The following is a 21,172-nucleotide window of genomic DNA, read 5'->3' as shown; positions in this document are numbered from 1 at the left end:
GCCAGAGGTACGGGAGTCGAGGCTCCCTCCTGGACGAGACCTGCCAGCCCCGTCATCCCTGATTAGCGGGTAATGGCCTCCGTGACGCACAGTTTAATTAATCGAGTTAGTAAGAGCTGAGGTGACCTTGGCTGGTTCTGCTGCGAGGGGCGTTCTCCCAGGAGGGGCAGGCGGGTCGGAAGGGACGCACCTGGCCGCCCTCGGCCCAGGCTCGGGCAGGCGGGGGGCCCTGCCCTCCTCCAGAAGGCTGCCCTCCCCGGCGTCCGGGGCCCCGCGCCACCCCCACTCAGCCCACCCTGCCGTGAACACCGCGGCGGGACGGCGGGGACCAGCACAGCACTGCTCCCGCAGGGGGGGGGGGGGACGGGTGGGCGAGGACCCCCCCCCCCCCCCGGCTCGCAGGTGGGCTTCGGCGCTCTCCCGCGCCGGCGGCCGTCCCTCCCCCGCCCCCCATGCTGCCTCCAGCCGCTGCTGGCGCGGGCAGCGGCCGCCCCCTGGTGGCCACGCGGACTCCCGGCAAACCCGGCCCCCAGACCCGCCCGCCGCTCCCCGGGGCTTCTCCCCTGCCCAGCCCCGCGCCCCCACCCCTCTGCAGACCCAGGGCCCCGCCAGGGCGGACTGAGGGGGGCGCGGGGGGCCAGGCCTGGCGGGAAGCACAGAGGAGGCCTGGACAGCAGCCGCGGGGCTGGGAGTCAGGCAGGATGGGGGCCCCGCAAGAACTGAAGCAGAGGTGACAGCAAAAGGCGTGGCGGGGTGGGCCTAGCTGGGACACTGCCCAGAGGGCAGGCGATGCGGGTGGGGTAGGCACCCCAGAGCCCCGTCTGGCCCCTGGGTGCCGGGTGGGCTGGGCCAGTGGAGGGCTAGTGGAGGGCCCAGCGAGGCTTGCTTGGGGCCAACCCAGCCCTGAGGGAGGGTGTGGCCAGGGTGTGGTCTGTTCAGGGGCAGGGGGAGGGGGGTGTGAGGAGGATGTGGGCTCCAGGGGCCCACTGCCAACGTACTACCCGACCCTGCCCCTTCAGCTGGGGGGCTGCCCTCCCCAGGTGGGCACATGTGAGGAACAGGCAGCCCCGAGGCAGCATCTGGCATCTGGGACTCCGTGCCCAGAGCAGCTGTGACTGTGGGTACAGCGCCCGGCCGCAGCACTGGGCTCACACACACCTCATGTGACATGGTCTTTAATGGGCAGCTCTAGGCACTGGGTGGGGCAGCCAACTGGCCTGAAAGCGCCTCAGGACGGAGGAGGACATATGGGGGGTGTGGGGGCGCTGGGCTCCCAGAGGGGGAGGGTGGCACACAGCTCAGGGCTGTGGGGACAGCCTCCCTGTGGGCTTGGCCTTGCGGCTCCAGCCAAGGAAGCACCTGGGGCTGGCTCGTGCAGGAGCTGGTGTCCCCCACCCACACTCCTTCTGGATCCTCAGAAGCCCTCCCAGGGCTGGCCGGTGGTGCCCCTGCAGCCAGGATAGAAAGGGGTCAGTCAGCACCTCTTGCCCAGCCCGGGGAGTGACCAGGGAGGTGGTGGCTGGCCTGTCAGGGGCGAGCTGGGGGTCCCGTAAGGACTGGGTGCCACGCCGGGGTGGGTGAAGGCCACGAAACAGCTCTTACAGCAGCGCCTCGAGCCCAAGCGTCCAGGGGCGTGGGCACACAGAGGCCCGCAGAGGGCAGGGGCCGCTGCCGCCCAGGAAGCCACCCCTGCAGGGGTCGCCCACGTGCATGCAGCCTCGGGCATCTGGGGATGTTGGGGCCCCGTGGGCTCACCGTGCCAGGGGGCTCCGCCCTGGGCAGCAGCGTGACCACCTGCAGGCTCACACCCTCGTCACCCACGCCCTTCAGCCGCGCCACCACCTCGGCGTGCCTCCACCACTTGCAGGGCTGCCCATTCAGGGACACAATGTAGTCGCCCTCCTGCAGGCCGGCTGCCTGCAGGGAGACAGGGGAGGTCTGGGAGTCCCGCGCAGGCACCCACCACCTCTGCCCAGGGGCCCCCGCTGCCCCCTTTATACCAGCTGCCTGGGGGTGGGGCAGGGGCCTTACCGCGGCCGGGCCCCCGGGCATGACAGCGGCAACGAGGACAGGCGCGTCTCCGCGCAGCGTGAGCCCAAAGCCGGCCTCTCCGCGGGTCACGCGCACAGGCCCGGCCAGCCGCCAGTGGTTCTTGGCCGAAAACACTGACAGGGGTCCCTGGGGGGGGGGGGGCAAAGGGGGGTCAGCTGCTGCTGGGCGGCCACAGCACCTCCCCCCTGGGTCAGAAACCAGGTGCCGCAAAGGGACTGAGCAGGGCTGGGCCACCTGCCTCAGCCCGCCTGTGCTGAGGTGGGGAGGGTGACCTGGGCAGGGGCTGCTCACCAGCCGCTGGAAGATATCGGTCACCTTCACCCTGGAGAAGCTGGGCGCCCTGATCTCTGGCTTCTGCTGTGTTTTAGCTGAAAGGAGAAAGGTAAAGGGAGGACAGAGCTGAGTCTGGACAGAGCTGAGTCTGAGGTTCACAGATGCTCAGGCCCCCGGACGCAGGCAGGACCTGGGTCACAGCCAGAGCAGAGGGCGTAGCCCAAGGAACAGCCTGCTCGATGCATACCGGCCCCCTGCAGCCCTCTGGGGCCTGGGTGCGCCCCCACCCCGGGGGGCCCCCCCTCTCCAGCCGCTCCTGCAAAGCAGGGGATGCCGGGTGGCTGGCCTGTGGAAATCTGCCTCCCAGGCCACGGCTGGCAGCCTCCCGGGGCGGGAACCGGCCTCAGGGATGGCGAGACGAGGGACAGCAAGGGAGCAGGCCCACTGGGCTCCTCCCAGGGGCTCGGCTCCTTCAAGGCCCACGGCTCCGTGGGCTTTAAGGGCAGCGACAGGGCCTCAGCCCACGGATGCCTGCAGGCTGGACACACCCGTCCCGAGGGGCCGGGCAGCTCACGCTGGATGTCAGGAGCCTCGGCGGTCTCCAAGAAGTCGTCCTCGCGGTCAAGCTCCGAGTACTTGGCCAGCGAGCGCTGCAGCGCCTGGGCCAGCACAGCCTGTAGCAGGTCCACCCTGCGCAGGGCCCGGCACACGGCGTGCAGCCGCAGCGCCTCCTCCTGGCCCAGGATGCTGCGCTTCAGGTGGGCCTTGCCTGCGTGGGATGGAGCGGGGACATGGCGCCCTGTGCTTCGTGGGGCGCAGGGCCCTAAGCCCACCTGGCCCGGACCAAACCCCAGTTTCCCCCACCCCTGGACAGGTGAGGGCTTCCGGGTCCACCCTGAGGGCCCGCTGGCCACGCTACGAGGAGCGGCCACGTGTGGAAGCCCGGGCCAGGGAGGGCTGTGTCCCGTGAGCGTCCGCACGCGCCCAGGCTACCGCCTTGCGAAGGATGGGGCGCTCCGTCCCCAGGAGGCCACCTCACCCAGATTCCTGCGCTCCTCCTGCTCCTGAGGAAACACAGCGCCCCACGGCTCCGACGTGGCCGGGGGCCCAAGGAAGGCCTGCGGCAGCACTGGGAAGTCCTCCTCGGCTGCTGCTGGGGATCAGAGAGGACTGTGAGCCCCTCCACGCCGGGGCCTGTGCCAGCACGCAGACGGGTGGGCCAGGGCACTCACGGGGGCTGTCGCAGAGGGCCACGGCTGCATGGTAGTGGGCCAGGGCGCAGAAGTACTCCGCCTTGACGTGCACCAGGGTGGTCCAGGGGAAGGGCACATAGTCTCGGACAGGTGGCTGGGTCATGGTCTGGTGCACCTGCCTGTACTCAGCTGCCACCTGCCGGTGCACGTGGTGGGACACTGAGGTCTCCAGGATGAGCCCGGGAGCCTCAGCCCCTGCCCTTCCCCATCCTGGGGCCTGGTCTCTACCTGCCCTGACCCAAGGCCCAGGCATCCCGCCCCACACCCTGCGCTGAGCCAAGCTCAGGGCTCTGGGCCCCAGTTTCTGCTCTGATTGGTGCTGCCCCAGTGGCAAGGACTCAGGACCAGCCCCAGAGACCAGGACAACAGCTGGCTTTGGGAACTACCAGGAGACCCAGCCACTGCACCCCACCCCTCCCTGCATGGACCTCTGACCCAGGCCCTCCTGCTCATCCAGCCACCACGGCTTGGCCAGGTCTCCCGTGGGACAAGGGCTCCCTTTCCTCACCTGGGCTGCCTCCTGAGCCAGGCGTAGCTGGGCCAGGCAATCCTGGGGGGCTTCAGGAGACGGCAGCAAGAGACCCTCAAAGATGCACTCTTGGGCCTGGGCAGTCATGAGTCCCTCCAGCATGGAGAGCGAGGCTGGGCTCATGTCAGGGCTGGGTGCTCCAGAAAAGTTCTCCCTCAGGAGGCTGAAGGCCCCTGCGGAGGGGCGCTCACAGCAGGTGGGCAGGCCGGCCCGGCTGCACCCCCACAGCCCCGCATCCCCCAGGAAGGGAGATCCCCTCACACTGGGAGCCATCCCACCACCCCCGCCCCAGCTCTGGCCCCAGACATGCAGATACATGCACCCTAACTGCGGCTGTGGGGTCTGGGCGGCCCTCACCAGCAGCCTTCTGAAAGGCCTCGACAGCGCGCCTGGTGCCCTCGGGGCAGGAGCGGTCCTGGCGAGCCCCGATCTGGGTGTGGAGGGCCCCAATGTTGAAAAGCACACTGCCCTTCTCGAAGGCCAGGGCCCGCTGCTGGGCCGGGACGCCCGTGAGCGAGTCGTACCTGTGGGTTGGGTTAGGCTGGGTGGCGCTCCCACAGCAAGCAGCCGGGAGTCTCAGGGCTCTGGGGAGCTGTCGGTGCGAACCACGGACACCCACCCACCACAGCCCTACCAGTGGAAGAGTAGCCCGAGGTTCCCGGGAGGGGCGACGAAGCGCGCGTCCAGGAAGCAGAGCTGGTTGTAGTAGGCCATGAGCAGCTCCAGGCCCACCTCACTCCGGTTGGGGGTCCGAATGGCCTGCAGGGTAGGCACCAGCTGGGCCCCAGCACCCCAGGCCCAGCCCATGGCATGCACAAGCCCCCCTCGGGGAACCCCCTCGGACGTCAGAGCCCCATGAGAGCGCGCCAGGGTCGGGGGGGGGGGGGACAAGGTCACGCTGACGCACATCAGCCCTCTCTGGGGCTGTTGTGGGCCCCATCCTGGGCATGGAGCCTGTGAAGAGCACAGGGAGAGGCCCAGGCACGGCCCCTGGGAAGGGATCGGCACACAGCAGCCATTCCCAAAGGGCCCGCAGAAGGTGGTGAGGACAGAGCTTCCCTAGTGTGCACAGAACCATCGCGTGCCCTGCGTGTGTGCCCGTCTCTCCACTGTCCCCAGAGCTGCCCCAGGTGGGGCCTCCAGCCCTGTGAAGGCCTGCGCTCGGCTCCTTTTTTCTGTTCCTGACTGAGCCTCGGTTGCCCTTATTTGTGAACTGGGAGTGGCTGGTCTCCCAGGTCTGGCAGGGCGGGGAGGGGAGGGGAGGGGAGGGGAGGGGAGGGGAGCCCACCCACCTGCCGCAGGTCTCCCAGCTCCTTGATTTCGGCCTCGTAGGAGGCACTGTCCTCTCCAAAGTGCCCAGAGATCAGCTCCTGGTTGGGGGAGGGGCAGGTGCCGGCCTTCTCTGGTCACCCAGCCCCGCGCGGGCAAAAGACAGGTACCAGAAAGGAAGCCCCGGGCCCCTGGAGAAGGGCTAAAGACTGGTGTGGGGGGTGGGGGGAGTCCCTGCCCCGCAGACACGGGGTTCAGAGGTGCAGAAGCCCTCGCTAGCCCCTGTAAAGCAGGGGCTCTCTGCCACCTGACAGGCGAGGTGCCTGCTGGGCAGTGGCCAGCCATCCCCAGGCAGCCTAGCTCACGAAACCCGAGGAGATCTCCGCAGCAGAGGCTCTGCCTGGAGGGGCCCCCAGCCGGTGGGGTTCTCAGAGCGAGGGTCAGGGAACCCTGTCGCCATCTCAGGCTTCCACAGGATGACCAGCTCTGCCGTGCCTACCCCATGGTGGGGGGTCTTCTCCAAAGTCCACCCAACCAGAAGCTCCTACAGCCCGGGCAGGCTCTTCCTCCCTCTGGACCTCTTTCCCCATCTGTTCAATGAAATGGCTGGACCGGAAAGCCTCCAAGATCCCTGCAGACCCCAGGGCAGGGTGTGACCCCAGGGCCACAGGTCAGCGCTTACCTTCAGCGGGGTGGACCAGTCCAGCTCCCTGGTCTCCTTCAGCCCCAGGGGGATCAGAGGCACAGTGATTCCTTCACTGGAACCAGAGCCATGGAGCCCAGACTCTGAGGTTGGACCCTGCTGTCCCCAGGGGCCACTCCCTACTTCCCCAGCTACACGTAACCCCTCTCCTCTGACTCTGATTCGCGTGTTGCACACACAGCCCACAGCACACAGACGCTGCTCTGGATGGTGTCCTCACATGTGTGCACCCACTCAGCCTCTGACCTGGATTCCATGGTCCCCCACACACACACGTGCAAGCGCGCACGCACCCCTCAGGCCGGCCGTGTCCTTGCACGCGCACACACGCACCTCTCAGGCCGGTCAGCCTCCACGCTGCTGTTGAGCTCCTCCAGTTCCTCCTTCAGCAACTGCAGGCTGGAGTTGACGTAGCTCAGCTCCAGGGCCACTGTCTCCCTGACCCAGGCATTGCTGGTGGCTCTGGGGGAGGCCAAGGTGAGCTGAAGCCCCAGCTCTGCAGGCGGACTGCACGCACCTAGGCCTCGCCACAGCCCTTGCCCTGGCCTGGGCTCCAGAGGCCCCTCCCAGCATGCTGTGCTCACAGGCCCAGCCCCACCCTATGACCTCCCTCTTCTCCCGAGTCCCCCTACAGTTGGTGTCGATTCCTGTCCACGCATACAGACAGTGCCTCTGGCCCAGGGCACATCAACCCAGATCCAGACCTTCCAGGCCACAGGCTCTCGCCTCCCACCACCACTCTCCCTGGACGCAGGCCTCCACAGCAACACAAAACCAGCCTTCCTGGAAAGGTGGGGGTCAGACCCTCTCTGTGCCTACATCTGGGCACCTGACAGAGGGGCGATGGGTCCCCAGGAAGGCCAGGCTGAGAGCAGGGATGGGCTTGGACAGGGATGCAGGATGACCAAGGAAACGGAGGAGCCCCTTGGGCCCAGCAGACCCCCATCCCAGGACCCTGCGGCTGGCTCTGCACACAGTGGCTGGGGCTCTGACAGGTCGGACCATCTTCCTGGGCCATCACCCACAGAGTGGGCTCATGCAGACATGGGTGAAGGTCTGAGCAGATGTGCGGCTCACTGTTCTAACGGAGAGGCACCCCTTCAGCCCGGAGGACACTTTCCCGGGTCCCCAATCTTGGGACACCTGTCACAGCTCGGCCTAAACGGTGCCTGCAGGTCACCACATACAAATCAGAGGCTCCCACACCGCACACCAGCTCCCTCCAGCCCCACATGGCCCTTGGCTGACCCGGAGCTGACCCCTACCAGTGAGGTCCACCAAGGTAGGAGCCCAGGTGGTCTGTGAGGGTTTCAGATGAACGCTGCCCCGAGCCGAGCCCGGTGAGAGGCCCAGCCCTTCCTCCTGGGAGTCTGCAATGGCCACTGTCACCCGCTCACACGTCCCTCTCCCAAACCAGACCGTAAGAACGGGCACCAACCCGGGTCACAGCATGGGCCGGGCTTGCAGAGGGCCTCAGGGGACAGTGGCACCGCTCTCTTAACGGATGGGGGCAGTCGCCGGCACTCACCTATAGAGGTTCTCGGCACCCGTTCGCATCCGCAGCTCCTTGGTGATCTGCTGGTGGACCCGGGCCCTGCGGCTCTGAGGGCGGCCACGTGGTATCTGGGCCAGGGGGTCAGAGCCCTGTGGAAAAGCTGCAGGTCACAGGGCCCAGGCCTGGCCTCTGCCAACAGCTCCCAAGTGCCAGGAGACTCTCATGGGTGGGAAAGGCGCAGTCCCCACAGTGGAACCTGAGCTCCACAGAGCTGCGGGGCGGCTCAGGCCTGGCTGGGTGCGTGAGGACAGGGGGGGTATGGTCAGGAAGAACACAGCAGGTGGGAGACGTGGCGGGGACTGTGGCCCCCGTTCTGTGGGGCCGGCACCAGTGCAACGGGGCTCTGGGAGCCCCGGGCAGGAGGTGGCCAACGGTTCACCACACAACCTTCTGCACCTTTTTTTTTTTTTTAAGATTTATTTATTGGGATGCCTGGGTGGCTCAGTTGGTGAAGCGTCTGCTTTCGGCTCAGGTCACGATCCCAGGGTCCTGGGATCAAGCCCCATGTCGGGCTCCCGGCTCCGTGGAGAACCTGTTTCTCCCTCTGACTCTGCTGCTCCCCCGGCTTGTGCACATGCTCTCCCTCTCAAATAAAATCTTTTAAAATATTTATTTGAGAGAGAGAGAAAGAGAGCGCTTGCACGCACGCACGGTGGGGGGGAAGGGGCAGACAGAGGGAGAGAGAATCTCAAGCACACTGCCTGCTGAGTGTAGAGCCTGAAGCAGGACTTGATCTCACAACCCTGAGATCATGACCTGAGCTGAAATCAAGAGTCGGACGCTTAAGCAACTGAGTCACCCAGATGCTCCCCTTCTGCACTTTTGAATTTCATTCCATAACCCCCATAATCCACTCAACCCACACAATTCTATCATGAGCTTAGGCATGGCCATGCGGGGATGACCTAGCCCAGCTTTTGCCAAGGTGCTAACGGAAAGGGGCCTGCCTACAGGGTGCCGGAGGCTGGCTTTCCAGCCCACCTGCTCTCTGGGGTGCTCGGCCCATGCTGACCCTGGGATGGGCTCCAGCCCAGCTAGCTATTTACTTGTGGGGTCCCTTTGGGCAAATGCTCAAACCATAGGCCCAGGGCCGCTCAGCTCATAGGCAGCAGGTCAGGCCCTCTGGCTGCCCACTGCCCACCTCAGCCATGGTTCCTCATTATATGGGGCAATCCTGCTAGCTGCCCACATCTCGGGGCCCCGGGCTAGGAGAACTATGTGGCAGTGAAAGCAGAGATGTGAGGGCCCCTAGCCACAGTGATGCTGCAGACGGGTGACTGGAGGCTCCAGCCAGGGGAGGTGAGGGGCTTCCATAGGAGCAGGGCCTGGGAGCTGGAGCAGCTCTCGGGCCCCAGGCCACCACGCCTCCTCCTGGCCACTTAGGGACCTTCTGTTTGGGACAGTCACCAGCCCTGGAGCCAGGAAGAACTTCTCAGAATGCACCTTCCCTGGGCAACATCCCCAAAGATGGTCACACGGCCCCTGAGCACAGTGGGGATGAGGCCAGTGCCTCCCTGTCCTGATGAAGGGACAGAAAGTTGTCCTCACGCAGTGCTGAGGCCAGCCTCCTGCAGTGTCCACCATCTTCCACATATTGGAGGAAATGTGGCCTATCTTCCTTGGCGTGCCCCCCCACCACTCTCAGGCACAGGGAAGTTTCAGACCCTTTGGGGGCTAGATCTTGTCCCAGTTCCTCGAAGAGGGCACCTTAAAGAAGGCCTCACACCCTCCCACAATGAAGGCTCCTGGTGCATGGCCACCTTCGATTATGACTCAACATCTCCCCCACACTCCAGCGTTCTCAAGAGAGATCAGTCAGGGAAGACCTCCCTGGGCAGCGTCCCCTCCAGGAGGCCTGAGAACCTGGGGAGGGAGGAGCAGGCCACAGCCAAAGCTACGTCCCTCCCTTCCGGAGGTCCAACTGCAAAGCTCCAGCAGGCTCTGGGCCAGCAGCCATGTCCATCTGCCTGGGGAGGGGGTGGTCCATGTGCTGGGCAGAGAAGATCAGCTGAGCAGGGCTGTCCTCGTCAACACCGTTCATCTGGTCTCCGATGTCTGGTGCTCCTGGAGAGATGTGCTGGAACGGGGAGGCCGGGCAGCCTCCGAGCCAGAAGCTACTCTGAACCCTGTAGCACCCCTCGTGGGCCTGGTATGAACACGGGGTTGGCCTCTTGGTGACTCCCAGGGAACGCCTAAGCTCCAGGCTGCAGAGAGGGGCAGCCCCCTCCTTCCCAGCACAGACTCCCCAGGTCTCCACCTCCACCCGCCCTATGCAGAGCCTCCCCAGTACTCCTGGAAATGGTCCACAGTCCTAGTCAGCGCCCCAGGGTTAGGGACCTCAGAGGGGGAGGAGGTGCGTGGGGAGCGAGAAAAGGACAAACTGCCCAGCTGTGAAGTCCTGCAGCCACTTCCTGTTCCCGGGAGGCTCGGCTGCCTGCCTGGGGCGGAAAGTTTCATCAATTACAGAGCCAGGTGCCCAGGGCAAAACTGAGCAGCTCTGGGGAGAGGGGGGAAAAGCTGGGAAAGGTGGAATGACGGGCTCCAGGAACTAGCACGAGGGCCACGGGCTGTCACACACCAGAGCCCAACACCTGCCCTAGAACGGGGCCCCGGAGCGCCCCCCGGAGCGGCGGGGAAAACGGAGCTATACTTGCGCTCCCACCCATTCCTGGGCGGCACAAGATGAGCCCCAAACCCGCAAAAGAGAAGCCCAGCACAGGCACGCAACTCGGGGTCGGGCTCTGCACCGAGCCTCAGTTTCCCCAGAGATAAGCCCGGCTTGCCTCTAGGGGCGAGCGAAGCAGGGAGCTGCCACAAGTCTTGCCGCGCGCTTAGACCTGAGAAGCCAGCGCCGACTCCGCAGCCCCGCGCCCGCCGGCGGCAGGTGGCGGGCAAAAGCGGGCTGGGGGTCCCGGACCCCTCCTCCGGAAGACCCCCGCCCCCGCGGACGTGCCCACCTTGCGAACGCTGCCTGCCTCCTCCAGCCTCGCGCTCTCCTCGCCGGCGCCCGGGCCGTCCGGCCTCTCCTCGGGGATCATCGCCGCCCGCCGCTCGGGCCGTGCCCGCCTGGAAGCCGAGGCCGACGCAGGTCCCTCCCGGGCGCCGCGCCGGGTCCCCCGCTGTTCTCTCCTCGCGGGTGGCGGCCGCGGGCCGGCTGAAGGGGCGTAGCGCCGAGCCGAGCGTGCGAAACTTGTCTTTGCCCAATCGGCGGCCGCGACGGCTCCAACGAACAGCAGTCACAACCAACCAGAGCGCGAGGAAGGCGGGCTTGGGTCGGCCAGGCCCCGCCCACGCGACCGCGGAGTCCCAGGGGAATGCGGTCGTCCCTGGCAACCGCCCGGCCCGACGCCGCGCGGCCGGGCGGGGTGCAGACTGCGCATGCGCCCCGGCATCTGCTGTGCGTGCTGAAAAGTTAAGAGAAAAAGGAAAGTTAGAGAAAAAGGAAAAAAGCAACTCCCAAACGCAGCCAGCCCGACCTTCCCGGCGCTTGCGTGCTCGGCTCCGTGAGCCGACTCCACGAGCTTGCACCGCGCCGTTGGGTCCCACCCACCCAGTCAACAGGGCCCTCCCGGGAGCTTGTCCAAAGAAATGTTCGCAACGGGGTTTTTAACGGGTGTGTTAGAGCGAGCGCTGGTGCGAGTCCTTCGTCAATGCCCGCTCTCTTCGCTCGCAGACGCAGGCTCGGCCCTGACCCAGCCCGGGTGTCGTCTGCGCGGTCCACTGTCACGCCGGCAGAACTCGCTTCCAGAATCTTGCTTCGAAACCCTCCCTAGAACCCGACCCGGCAATCTGCTTGCAGAATCGTCTTCCACAAACAACTTGTAGAACCAACTTGGCCTCCAGGACCAGCCTGGCCAGAGGAACTGGCCTGCTTCCAGAATCGGACTCTGTCCAGAGCCTGCACTCCCTGAAGGGCTGTCCCAGCAATGGACCTCCACGCGGGTCCCTCCATAACTTCCCTGGCTCCCGGGTAGCTCCAGCACACACTCAGATTTCCTGTGGGGTTCGCCTCACCAACGACACACCTCTTGTAGGGGCAGAAACACCAGTGCCTAAGCAGTAACCAGGCCAGTGTTCATCAGGTTCGTCTGAAGTTCCAGCCTTCCCATCCTAACCACCGGCCTGGGTCCCTGCGGTGTCACGGTGCTGAGCCACGGCCTCGCTCGCCCGCCACATGCACGCGGAGGCCTGCAGCCCAGGGAGCTAAACCCTGTAAGCTAAGCTTCCTGGCCCGCCCTGGACACAACATCTGACACAGCAGTAGTAACAAAACAAGACAGGGAAAATAAAAAGTAATCACAGAATATTACCTGACTCAGCTGTGCATTCCTTTTCATAGCCGTAATAATGTAATCAGATGTCCTCCTGGCATCTTGACCTCAGGTCAATTATCACTTGATTCTATTAGGAGGAGGGGAGAGGTGAAGGTGGAGGGAGACAGGGCAAGTGGAGGGGACAGATGCTGACATTTCATCCTCCTGAGGCTGTCAGTGAGTGACCCCGAAATTAGGAAACTGCAGAAGCATGTTGTTCAGAACTGTGGGATTCAATACCACAACTCACCAACTCCAGGGGTCACAAGGGGCTGCCCCTGGGGAGGGGCAGCCGGGCTGGGGGAGGTTGCTGCTTTGCTAAGCAGTTCTTGCAGAACTATGTGGTTGGTGAACCTGGGCACCTTCAGTAATAAAGCCATCCCAAAGCTTGCTTTTTAGAGAGTGAATGTTTAGAAATTGGCAACGGAAAATATAACCATTTGGAAGCGAGGAGATATTTCTAGAATAAGGAAAGTTAAAATACAAACTATACCTAAAACATAACTAGGAAGTAAATAACATTATATAAAACGTATGGAATAAACCAAAGGCAATTCTGTAAACTTAGGTGAGTTTATTGCCTATACGTAGGTGTGTGTATACATGTATTTCTATATATGACATAAATTCACCAAATCAAAAAAAAGTGCAAAGAGGAAATTACTAAAGATTAAAAGTTGGCATCAGTCATATAGCAAAAAAGCTGAGTGGGAAAAAACAAAGTTGATAAATCCTTGAGTGGACCCATCAGTGAAAAAAGAGAGTGTAATCAACTAGGACTGGCCTCTGACTGCCTGAGATCCGGACACAGTTGTTTAGCCACGGGGAGTGAGACGTTTATTCTTTGTCCCCAGGCCACCATCCCAAAGTGCCCACTCCCAGGCCCCTGTCCCACCTCGTAATAGAGACCGGTCCCTTCTCCTCAGTGTTCCAGGGAGGAACAAGAGAAAAGAAGTGTCAAAGAGGAAAGCACCGCATTCCCGATTCCTTCCTGTCAGCTGGGAAGACAAGAATGTGTTTGGGGTGACCGAGGGTAGTGGCTGTCTCAGAGAGAAGATACAAATACACCATGCTAAGGCAAAAGAGGATTAAGCAAGCCACGGGGAGATTCTGCAGACTCAGAAAGCATTATGAATGTAACCTGGAATATCTAAAGAAAATGGCTGATCCTGTATCAAGACTTAAATGATCCAAGTTGACCCAAGAGAGTGGAGAAGATAGGAGCAGACCAGTAGCCATGGACTGAACGGCTGAAAGCGGCTCCGGACTCTCACAGGCACGCGGCGGGTTTCTCCAGCTGGCTGGGAACACGTGCTTTCCCCGCTAGTCAAACAGGCCAAGTTACCAAAGGGGTGCTGGTCCCCGACCCAGCTCACCAGGCTAACTTGCCAGGTCTGAGGAAGAGAGGGCCCAAGACGCCGTGGATCGCTCCCATCAACAAACATAAGCTGCAGACTTTGTGGGTGGCCTGGCCCCATCTACTTGCCCCACCCCTATCAGTAGAGTCTCGTTTGGCTCCTGGGACCACTTCCTTTGCGAAGCCACATCCTCCAGGGAAGGATGGCCAGGCTCCGCCCCAGAAGGTGTAGACTGCTGCTGTATAACCAGAGGGGGTTGGGGCCATGGGGAGGGGGTGCTGTCAGAGGCCGGGGCCGTTAAGTGGCCTCAATGCCTGGGCACAACACACAGACTCACTGCCCGGACGCCTGTAGGACACGGTGATCTACAGAGGTCCCCGCAGGCCTTCTGCCAGTGACTGATCTGCACCCGGAGGCTGAGGATGTAGTGGGTCAAGAGAGGAGTCTTCAGGGGCGCCTGGGTGGCTCAGTTGGTTAAGCGACTGCCTTCGGCTCAGGTCATGATCCTGGAGTCCCGGGATCGAGTCCCGCATCGGGCTCCCTGCTCGGCGGGGAGTCTGCTTCTCCCTCTGACCCTCTTCCCTCTCGTGCTCTCTCTCTCTCAAATAAATAAATAAAATCTTTAAAAAAAAAAAGAGAGGAGTCTTCAGGGTACACTTGGGAGAGCCCCATGGGAGGAGACCATGCCCCCCACCTCTGGATGCTGTCATTACTGGGCGCATCACCAAGAACTGTGTGGTCATCTTGCGACGAGGGGGAAAGCACAGACATACTGAAGGTGGCAAGGAATCCTGGCCCTTCTCCTCCTCTGGTTTCTGGCTTGCTGATATAACCAGTCTCCTCTCCATCCCGGTCACTCCAAGTTGGGCTTTCTGATGCTTGAGCCAAAAGTGTCCCAACACAACACAGGTACACCACTGGAATATAAATAACAGCAAATCAGATCCAGCAGTGTGCTAAATGCATAATTTGCCTGACCAAGTAGGTCTCACATCAGGAACCCACCAGCCAAGGTGATCTCAGATTTACAGAGGGGAAGCCGTGCGGGAATCTCCATAGGCCCCCAGCACATCTGAACAATTCAGCCACTATTCTGTAACAGATTCTAAGTACAACAGAAATGGAAGGGAACTCCTCAGTTTGATAAAGACAATGTATCAAATGCAGACAATGAGTATATTACATATTGAAATCTTAAAACCATCCACATTTAAATCAGGAACAAGATATGAACGCCTGCTACTACCACTATTCTTCTGCGTGGTTTTGTAGTTCTCAGTTAAGGAAATAATAATAATAATGCAGGAAAACAAAATCTTAGGGAAAGGAGACAAAATTTTCTTTATACTCAGGTGACATGATTGCATAATTTGAAATCCCAAGAATATCAGCCAAAAGAACTATCAGAACTGATTAGAGAATTTGGTGAGGTAGCTAGTTTTACGCTGTTAGGGATGGAACTGTGCCCCCCCTTCAAATGTTGAGGCCCTGCCCCCACTGTGACAGTGTTTGGAAGGAAGGTTGGGGGGATGGCTAGGCTTAGGTGAGGCTGGGGGGTGGGGCCCCACAGCAGGATCAGAGCCCTTGCAAGAAGAGAACGCCAGAGCTTGCAGCCCCCAGCAGGCAGGCCCATGGCGGGAAGGCAGGCCCTGCAAACCAGGGGGAGGGCCCTCGCCGGGCCTGAGGCAGCAGGCATCTTGATCTTGGACTTAGCCTCCAGAACTGTGAGCAAATAAATTTCTGTTGTTCTAAGCTGCCCAGCCTGTGGTACCGTGTTATAGCAGCCTGAACAGATTAAGACACTATATAGAGACCAATTACTTAACACACACACACACACACGACTAGAAATAGAAAAATAGAAGTTGGGAATATTTTCAGTCACAAATGTGACCAGACCATCTGATGTCTAGGAAGAAACTTGACATGGAATGTACATGATCTATGAGATGTATACAACTTTACTCAGCAATTTAAAAGCAGACTTGAACCATGGTTGGACATACCATACACCTTGATGAAATATGTACTTACCATAAAAATGTCAACTCTCCCTAGAGGGGCTTAAAGATTTCCATGTAAACAAGCAACCTGCCAACCGTGTGAGAAGAAAAAGGAGACAATTCGAATAACCTCAGGATTGGAGGAACATTTTACATCTTGAAACAGAAAATCCAGACACCATAGAAGAAAAGACTGTAAAATATCAAGATTTAATGTTTCTATCTAACAAAAGACATCAGGAAAAAGTCAAAAGAAGAAGAGAGAGGAAAAAATTGCAACACATGTGATAAAGGAGTGAGCGCCCCAAATAACAGAGCCCCTAAAACTGGTTCCAAAATAGTCAAAGGTAACCACAGACAAAATGAGGAAAGGTTAGGTGTCAGTCTGCGTCCAGCCAGGAGAGTGGACAGCACCCCGGGACTTCCAGAGGAGACGGAACACGGCACCAGTGTGAGGGAATGGGACAGTGTGGAGGAGCGGAGGCGGCAGGTGGGGGCCCACAAAGTCCAGGACCGACGCTGCCAACGCTGTTGCTGCAGGAGGCCACAGCCTCCCTTCCCCACCCGGAGTCTCACCGGACCCGCGGGCGGGCGGCAAAGGCAGACTCCAACTTCGGCCTCCGTGCAGTAGGGGTGGGTGGAGGATGGCCGGTGTCAGGCTGGGGACCAATAGGTGACATCCCACCCAGGATACAAACACGAAATCCACATGAAAATGCGCTCTCCTGCACTGGGGGTCAGGGCAAGGCAAAGCCGGGAACAGTGGGACTCTTGGCTTTTGGAAGCTCGCCAAACACTGGAGAGGGGGTGGTCACGAGCCCAAGGGTGCAGGCCGGCCCACGTGTGAAGAGGCAGCGCCTTCTAGTTCAGTCATCTGGACAGAGCTATTAAAATCTAAAATATGCATGCTCTGCTTCCGTGAACCTGCTTTTAGAAGTCACACCTTCTGAAGTAAAAATGTCAGAATTAATACAAAAATAAAACGGAGCAAAAACATGACTGCAACCCCAATGCTCCCTACCAGAGGTCCGGCCAAATCTAGAATGGCACGTCCATGCTGCAGGATATGATGAAATTGTTTTAAAAGGAGAGCTATATTGGGGGCTCCGGGGTGGCTCAGTCGTTAAGTGTCTGCCTTCGGCTCAGGTCATGGTCCCAGGGTCCTGGGATTGAGCCCCGCATCGGGCTCCCTGCTCCGCGGGAAGCCTGCCTCTCCCTCTGTCCCTCCCCCTGCTTATACTCGCTCGCTCTCTCTGACAAATAAATAAATAAAATCCCTTTTAAAAAAATAAAATAAGAGCTATATGTAATGACTTCAAAGGAAGCCCACGTCATATCATTAAGTAAATAAAAACTGCAAAATAACATCTATGTGGAGGAAAAATCCCACGTCAGTATTTTAAAAAGAAAGACAAGGAAGAAGACTACAAATACGCCTCTTGGCTCCCGTAACCGGCAGCACCGCCAGCCGAGTCTGGCCACACACGCTTCTGTGTTATTGGACTTGTCACAGCAAGAATGCACTACTGTACTTTCGAGGTTTAAAAAAAATGAGACGGGAAAACGAGAGAATGGAAATGAGGAGGTGGAGAATTTGGGTTAGAAAAGGCAGACGGATGGCTGGTCGGTAGTTGGAGGGGGACGAAGGCCACCAGAGGGGTTTCCACAGACGGAGGCAGCACGGACCGGTGCGTCAGCCTCACACGGGCATACAGATCCATACTTTGCAAATCCGAGCCCAACAGGCTCTTGACGTGAACATGGACACGCGGGCCGCCAAGCCAGGAGGAAACTCGGGCTCCCTTCTGAGCCCCTGTGCATCCCACCGGAGGACGTGGCTGGCCGGCAGTTCAGAGCCTTGCCCACAGGCCGGCGGTCACGCAGTGGGGTCCGGAACCTTCTGCCCACACCAGCCCATCTCCTGGCCATGCGAGACGCTGTCGGAGACCTGGGATCACCAGGTACTGGTCTAGGTAGAGAAACGGGGGGGGGGGGGAAGCAGCCGATTCTAGAAAATCCTCCCCATGCCTGGATTGGGCCACTTCCAGGTCTGTCCCCTGAAAAATTCGGGTTTGGTTTTTTTGGTTCAGTCTTGAATGTCAAGCAAGTGGTGGTACTTCCATGACTTACTCTCCGGCCTCAAGTCTCAGTTAGGTGACAGTGTTGACCCTGTTTATTTACATCTGCATTTCTTCAGAACGGGAGGCAGGGGAGGCAGGCTTTGGAGGCACAGGATCGGGGAAAAGCCAGATCATTTAATTACGCATGTATTTGTCCACGTTGTGGCATGCTAAGATTCCGGAGCTTTGGCATATGCACCTGTACTTAGAGGGTACACGACACAAATTGAAAAACAAATAACAGTGAAGCACGAAGAGAACATGATATACTGCGGCGCGCGAGCCACTTGTCTGTGACAAATGGAGAAGCGGGCTCCGCAGGACCACAGGAAGCCTTAATCAATGGCAGTAATCGCCCCCGATGCATCAGCGGTGGGGGTGTCACCGAGGGACGCCGGAGGAGAATCAACAGAACATGAAAAATGAATTGTTTGTAAATACTCTCAACAATTTTGTGTTTGTGAGAGAGCCATTTATCACTTGCAGACCGCCTCTAGTAAAAGATGCACCTGGCTTCCTGGCAAGACGGCGCCATCAATCCAACCCAAGTCAGGGACCAGCTCGGGGCTGTCAAAGGCCCCAGAGGACAGACACACATATTTATTCTTATTTGAAGACAAGGTAAGAGTCATTTGGAGAGAAGTGGGAAGAGCCACTGGGAGGGACGGCTTGCAGGGGGCACAAAAGAAAAAGCCATTTGGGAACAGAGAGAACTCCTTAAAGCTCCCTTCTTCAAGAGGGGGCCTTGCGCAGGGGCCCTGGAGGGAGGGGGCTCTGCGGGCACACACTCTCGACTCTTCCCAGGCCACATTTATGCTCTTTCCCTCCTGGATATAAAGGTGCCGGGTGTGCACGTGGGGAGGGAGACGTCCTGCTCTGAACAAGGCAGGTGACCCACCTGCTGGCTTCTGGGGAAATGGCACTTTTCGGCAATGAGGTCCAAGGAAACAGGAAAGGGGACAAATTGTTGTCCTTGTAAATTTGGTAGAGTGGCCTGGCCCCAAGGGCATTTTTCTGGCCACTGTGGGGAACTGGTTCCATCCTTAGAAGGGTTCCAGGTTAGGGCCCCAGGCTGTCCCTGAGCATGGCTGTCAGGCAGACAGCTGGGAGCATCTGTATGTCTTCCACCACGGAGGCCTCCTCATAACCCGCTGCTGTGCATTCTACAGCTGGAGAAGCACCTGGGGCTGGAGGCTGGCAGGGAGCTCTGGAGGGGCAGCAGACGTGTGAGGAGCAGTCTGCTGAGCTGGAGAAACCTGGGGAGGGCTGAGGTCCAAGGACAGCCAGTGACCGATGCCTCGTGTCATGCTGCCGACGGCTGGAGGGATGGGACCAAGGATGTGGTGCAGACCAGTGCAGACCTTGCCAGGAGACTTCTCAGGGGGGCACAGACAAATGGCTGCTCTGATCAGAATCAAAAGCAAGCTGGAGAGGAAGTGGACGCAGGAAGTGAACACGTCTGGGGAGTTCTGCTCTGGCTGTGACCCTTGGCCGTGGGGTCAGGGGAGGGCCACAGGGCCAGCTGGCCTTTGGCAAAAGTACTAACGGTCCAACCACAGAACAGAAGGCAGAGGAAAGGGGGACATGGGCATGGCGCATGCGGGGTTGGGAGGCTGCAGAGGCTCCCTGTGGACTGTTTCCATGTGTTGGTGACCAAGGAAGCAAGGACCCCACTGACCGTGGGCTGCCGAGGGGCAGAGGAGGTGGCAGGAGAGTGGGGCTGTGTGTGTGTGTTGGGGGGGGTTTGCAGGGGTGAGAGGGCACTGGCCAGCCAAATGAGGCCTTGAATAATGATTGTGCCATACTGATAGCTTGTGCTATGTGGGGGAAAAAAACCCTTAATTTCCCAAACTAATTCGTTTGTGACCTAAGCCAGAAAGATTCAGATTCTAGATGGAGGTCACTCTGACATCACCACCGAATACCTTATTGTCAGATAGTCTGGGATATAATTTATAAAATGTTTTTGACATCTGCCCAGCCAGTCACCTGAGAAGAAGGCTTTTACCCCCCATCTGGGACCACCTAGACACAGCTACCCTCAAAAATATATATCATCAGAAAATATGCATCATTCATTTACCAAGCAAAAAAGGGGGCATTATTCAGTGGAACCAAAGCTTCCTTCTCCCTGAAAACCTGTTTCTATTTTCCACGTATGACTAATTTTTAATCTTAGTGACTGAGCGGTAATGCCATTGTCACTGATGCTGACAAGGGCGTTTTTTAAGAGGCATATGATAGATGTTGCCTTCATGGTACCCCTTTTTGGTTATTGTTCCTGTGGTGTTCTGAATAGAATGAGTTCAGCCTCCATGGGGTTCGAGCAAATCCAGGCACAACTGTAGATTAGATGCCATCTTTATGCAAAGCTTCGGCGGCACGCGCTCCTGGCAGTGGGAGGCCCTCGCCCGAAGGAAGGCTGCTGTCCGGCCATTACTCACTCAAGCAGGAAGACAGCTCCTCACTTAACATCCATTTGTTCAGAAGGCAGGAAAACGGCATCTTTAATCATCTTGCACAAAGGCACTAGAACTTATGAAACAATCAGACTGTAATGCAGAGAAACGTGTCCTCCCCTCTGTTCTACGTGTCAGGTGGTTTTCCTGCGCCGGGGTTGGGGGGTCAGAAGACAGCCCCACGCCGCCAGCCATGCAGACTGGAACCCTGCAGGCTCCTGGTATCCACCTCCCTCCATCCTCACTTCGGTCTCCCGCTGGATGGAGGCGCTCAGCTTCCTGCAGGCCTCCCTGCCCCAGGAGCCGGCTGCCCTCTAAGGCCCAGCCAGCTCTACAACGCCAATGGAAGGATGTGGTTATGTTACCGGAGCCGGCGGTGCCCCCGGTACCTGCGCAGCCACATCCACGCCCCACCGGGCCTCCCCGCCCAACAGGCACACACACTCACATGCAGGCTCACAGTTTGGCCGGTTCCTTCCGCAGGCACCTGTGACTTTCAGGAGGGATCCTCCCAGCCAATGAGTCAGTGCTCCCGCGCCCCTTGGCTGGAGGAGCCCTTCCTCACTCCGGAGGCTAGTCTACCTTCCCTCACGGACCCCAGCAGGGCTGAGCCCACAGCGCGAGCTTGCACTCCAACACCGGTGAGCCTGACCTCTCCCCCTCTTGTCTCTGGTTCTGCTCCCTTACCCCTGCCTCCCGGGCCCACCTCCCAAATAAACTCCCTGCACAAAGGGTGTGCTGCTGAGGGAACCCAGCGTCAGACACTTGCATCCACGGTGCACGAGGGACCCACAACTGTCACACCATTTGCAGCCACCGGCTGTGGCCTTGTCCACACACACCCCGCCCCCCTCCCGTCTGCCTGGAGCCACTCTCTACTTTCCCGACTCAGCTCAGGTTTCGCCTCTCCCGACTGTCTCCCCAGGCTCGGTCAACCCTGCTGTGCTTCTGGGGACTGAAGAACACGCTCCTCTGCCTCACACCCCCACAGCCAGCCCAGCGCCCAGCACGCCGGGCTCACGTCGCACCCCAGCTGCGCCAGGTGGGCACCGACAATGGCCCTGTGAGCTTCTTGCCAGCATTATCCCATTTAGCGTTCAAACAGCAAAAGCGGCACCATGTCCGCACTCCTCCACCGCCCGAGACCCAGCACAGCGCGCAGGGGGCCAGGAGTCGCCGGGCGGACCTCTGGCCTCTCCTGTGCGCCCCGCCCCACCAACACTGGCTGCGCATGCGCCAGCCAGCCTTCCCAGCTGTCCCCCGCGGCAGCCCGGCGCACGCGGTG

The 21,172-nt window shown here is 59.9% G+C and overlaps 1 protein-coding gene and 1 long non-coding RNA gene across 3 annotated transcripts; both read right to left on the bottom strand.

Annotated features, from left to right (window-relative positions):
- Positions 1-1,159: 1,159 nt before the first annotated feature.
- RHPN1 (rhophilin Rho GTPase binding protein 1) lies at positions 1,160-10,941 on the bottom strand. Of its 2 annotated transcripts, none has more exons than XM_025871535.2 (15): positions 10,592-10,941; positions 7,608-7,723; positions 6,413-6,541; positions 6,059-6,134; positions 5,400-5,477; positions 4,742-4,866; positions 4,465-4,631; positions 4,087-4,280; positions 3,558-3,714; positions 3,365-3,478; positions 2,900-3,094; positions 2,344-2,420; positions 2,032-2,178; positions 1,756-1,917; positions 1,160-1,448 (listed from the first exon to the last, which is right to left on the bottom strand). In XM_025871535.2, exons 1-15 carry the CDS (start codon positions 10,670-10,672, stop codon positions 1,299-1,301), a joined length of 1,968 nt encoding a protein of 655 aa, XP_025727320.2. In that variant the 5' UTR covers positions 10,673-10,941; the 3' UTR covers positions 1,160-1,298. The 2 variants fall into 2 exon arrangements, with proteins under 2 accessions (XP_025727320.2, XP_073749435.1); XM_073893334.1 differs by having other exon boundaries at positions 3,365-3,475.
- Positions 10,942-11,944: 1,003 nt separating this feature from the next.
- On the bottom strand, positions 11,945-20,748 carry LOC141372865 (uncharacterized). The gene is made up of 3 exons (XR_012378393.1): positions 14,311-20,748; positions 14,079-14,222; positions 11,945-12,035 (listed from the first exon to the last, which is right to left on the bottom strand). It is a non-coding gene; the product is annotated as an uncharacterized lncRNA (long non-coding RNA).
- Between the last annotated feature and the right edge of the window lie 424 nt (positions 20,749-21,172).

The sequence above is a fragment of the Callorhinus ursinus genome, unplaced genomic scaffold, assembly GCF_003265705.2.
Source record: "Callorhinus ursinus isolate GAN/ISIS: 27379988/994484 unplaced genomic scaffold, GSC_fseal_2.0 scaffold5, whole genome shotgun sequence".
Taxonomy (NCBI): domain Eukaryota; kingdom Metazoa; phylum Chordata; class Mammalia; order Carnivora; family Otariidae; genus Callorhinus; species Callorhinus ursinus.
Note: the sequence above shows the minus strand (reverse complement) of the source record. Positions and strands in the feature narration are given on the sequence as shown.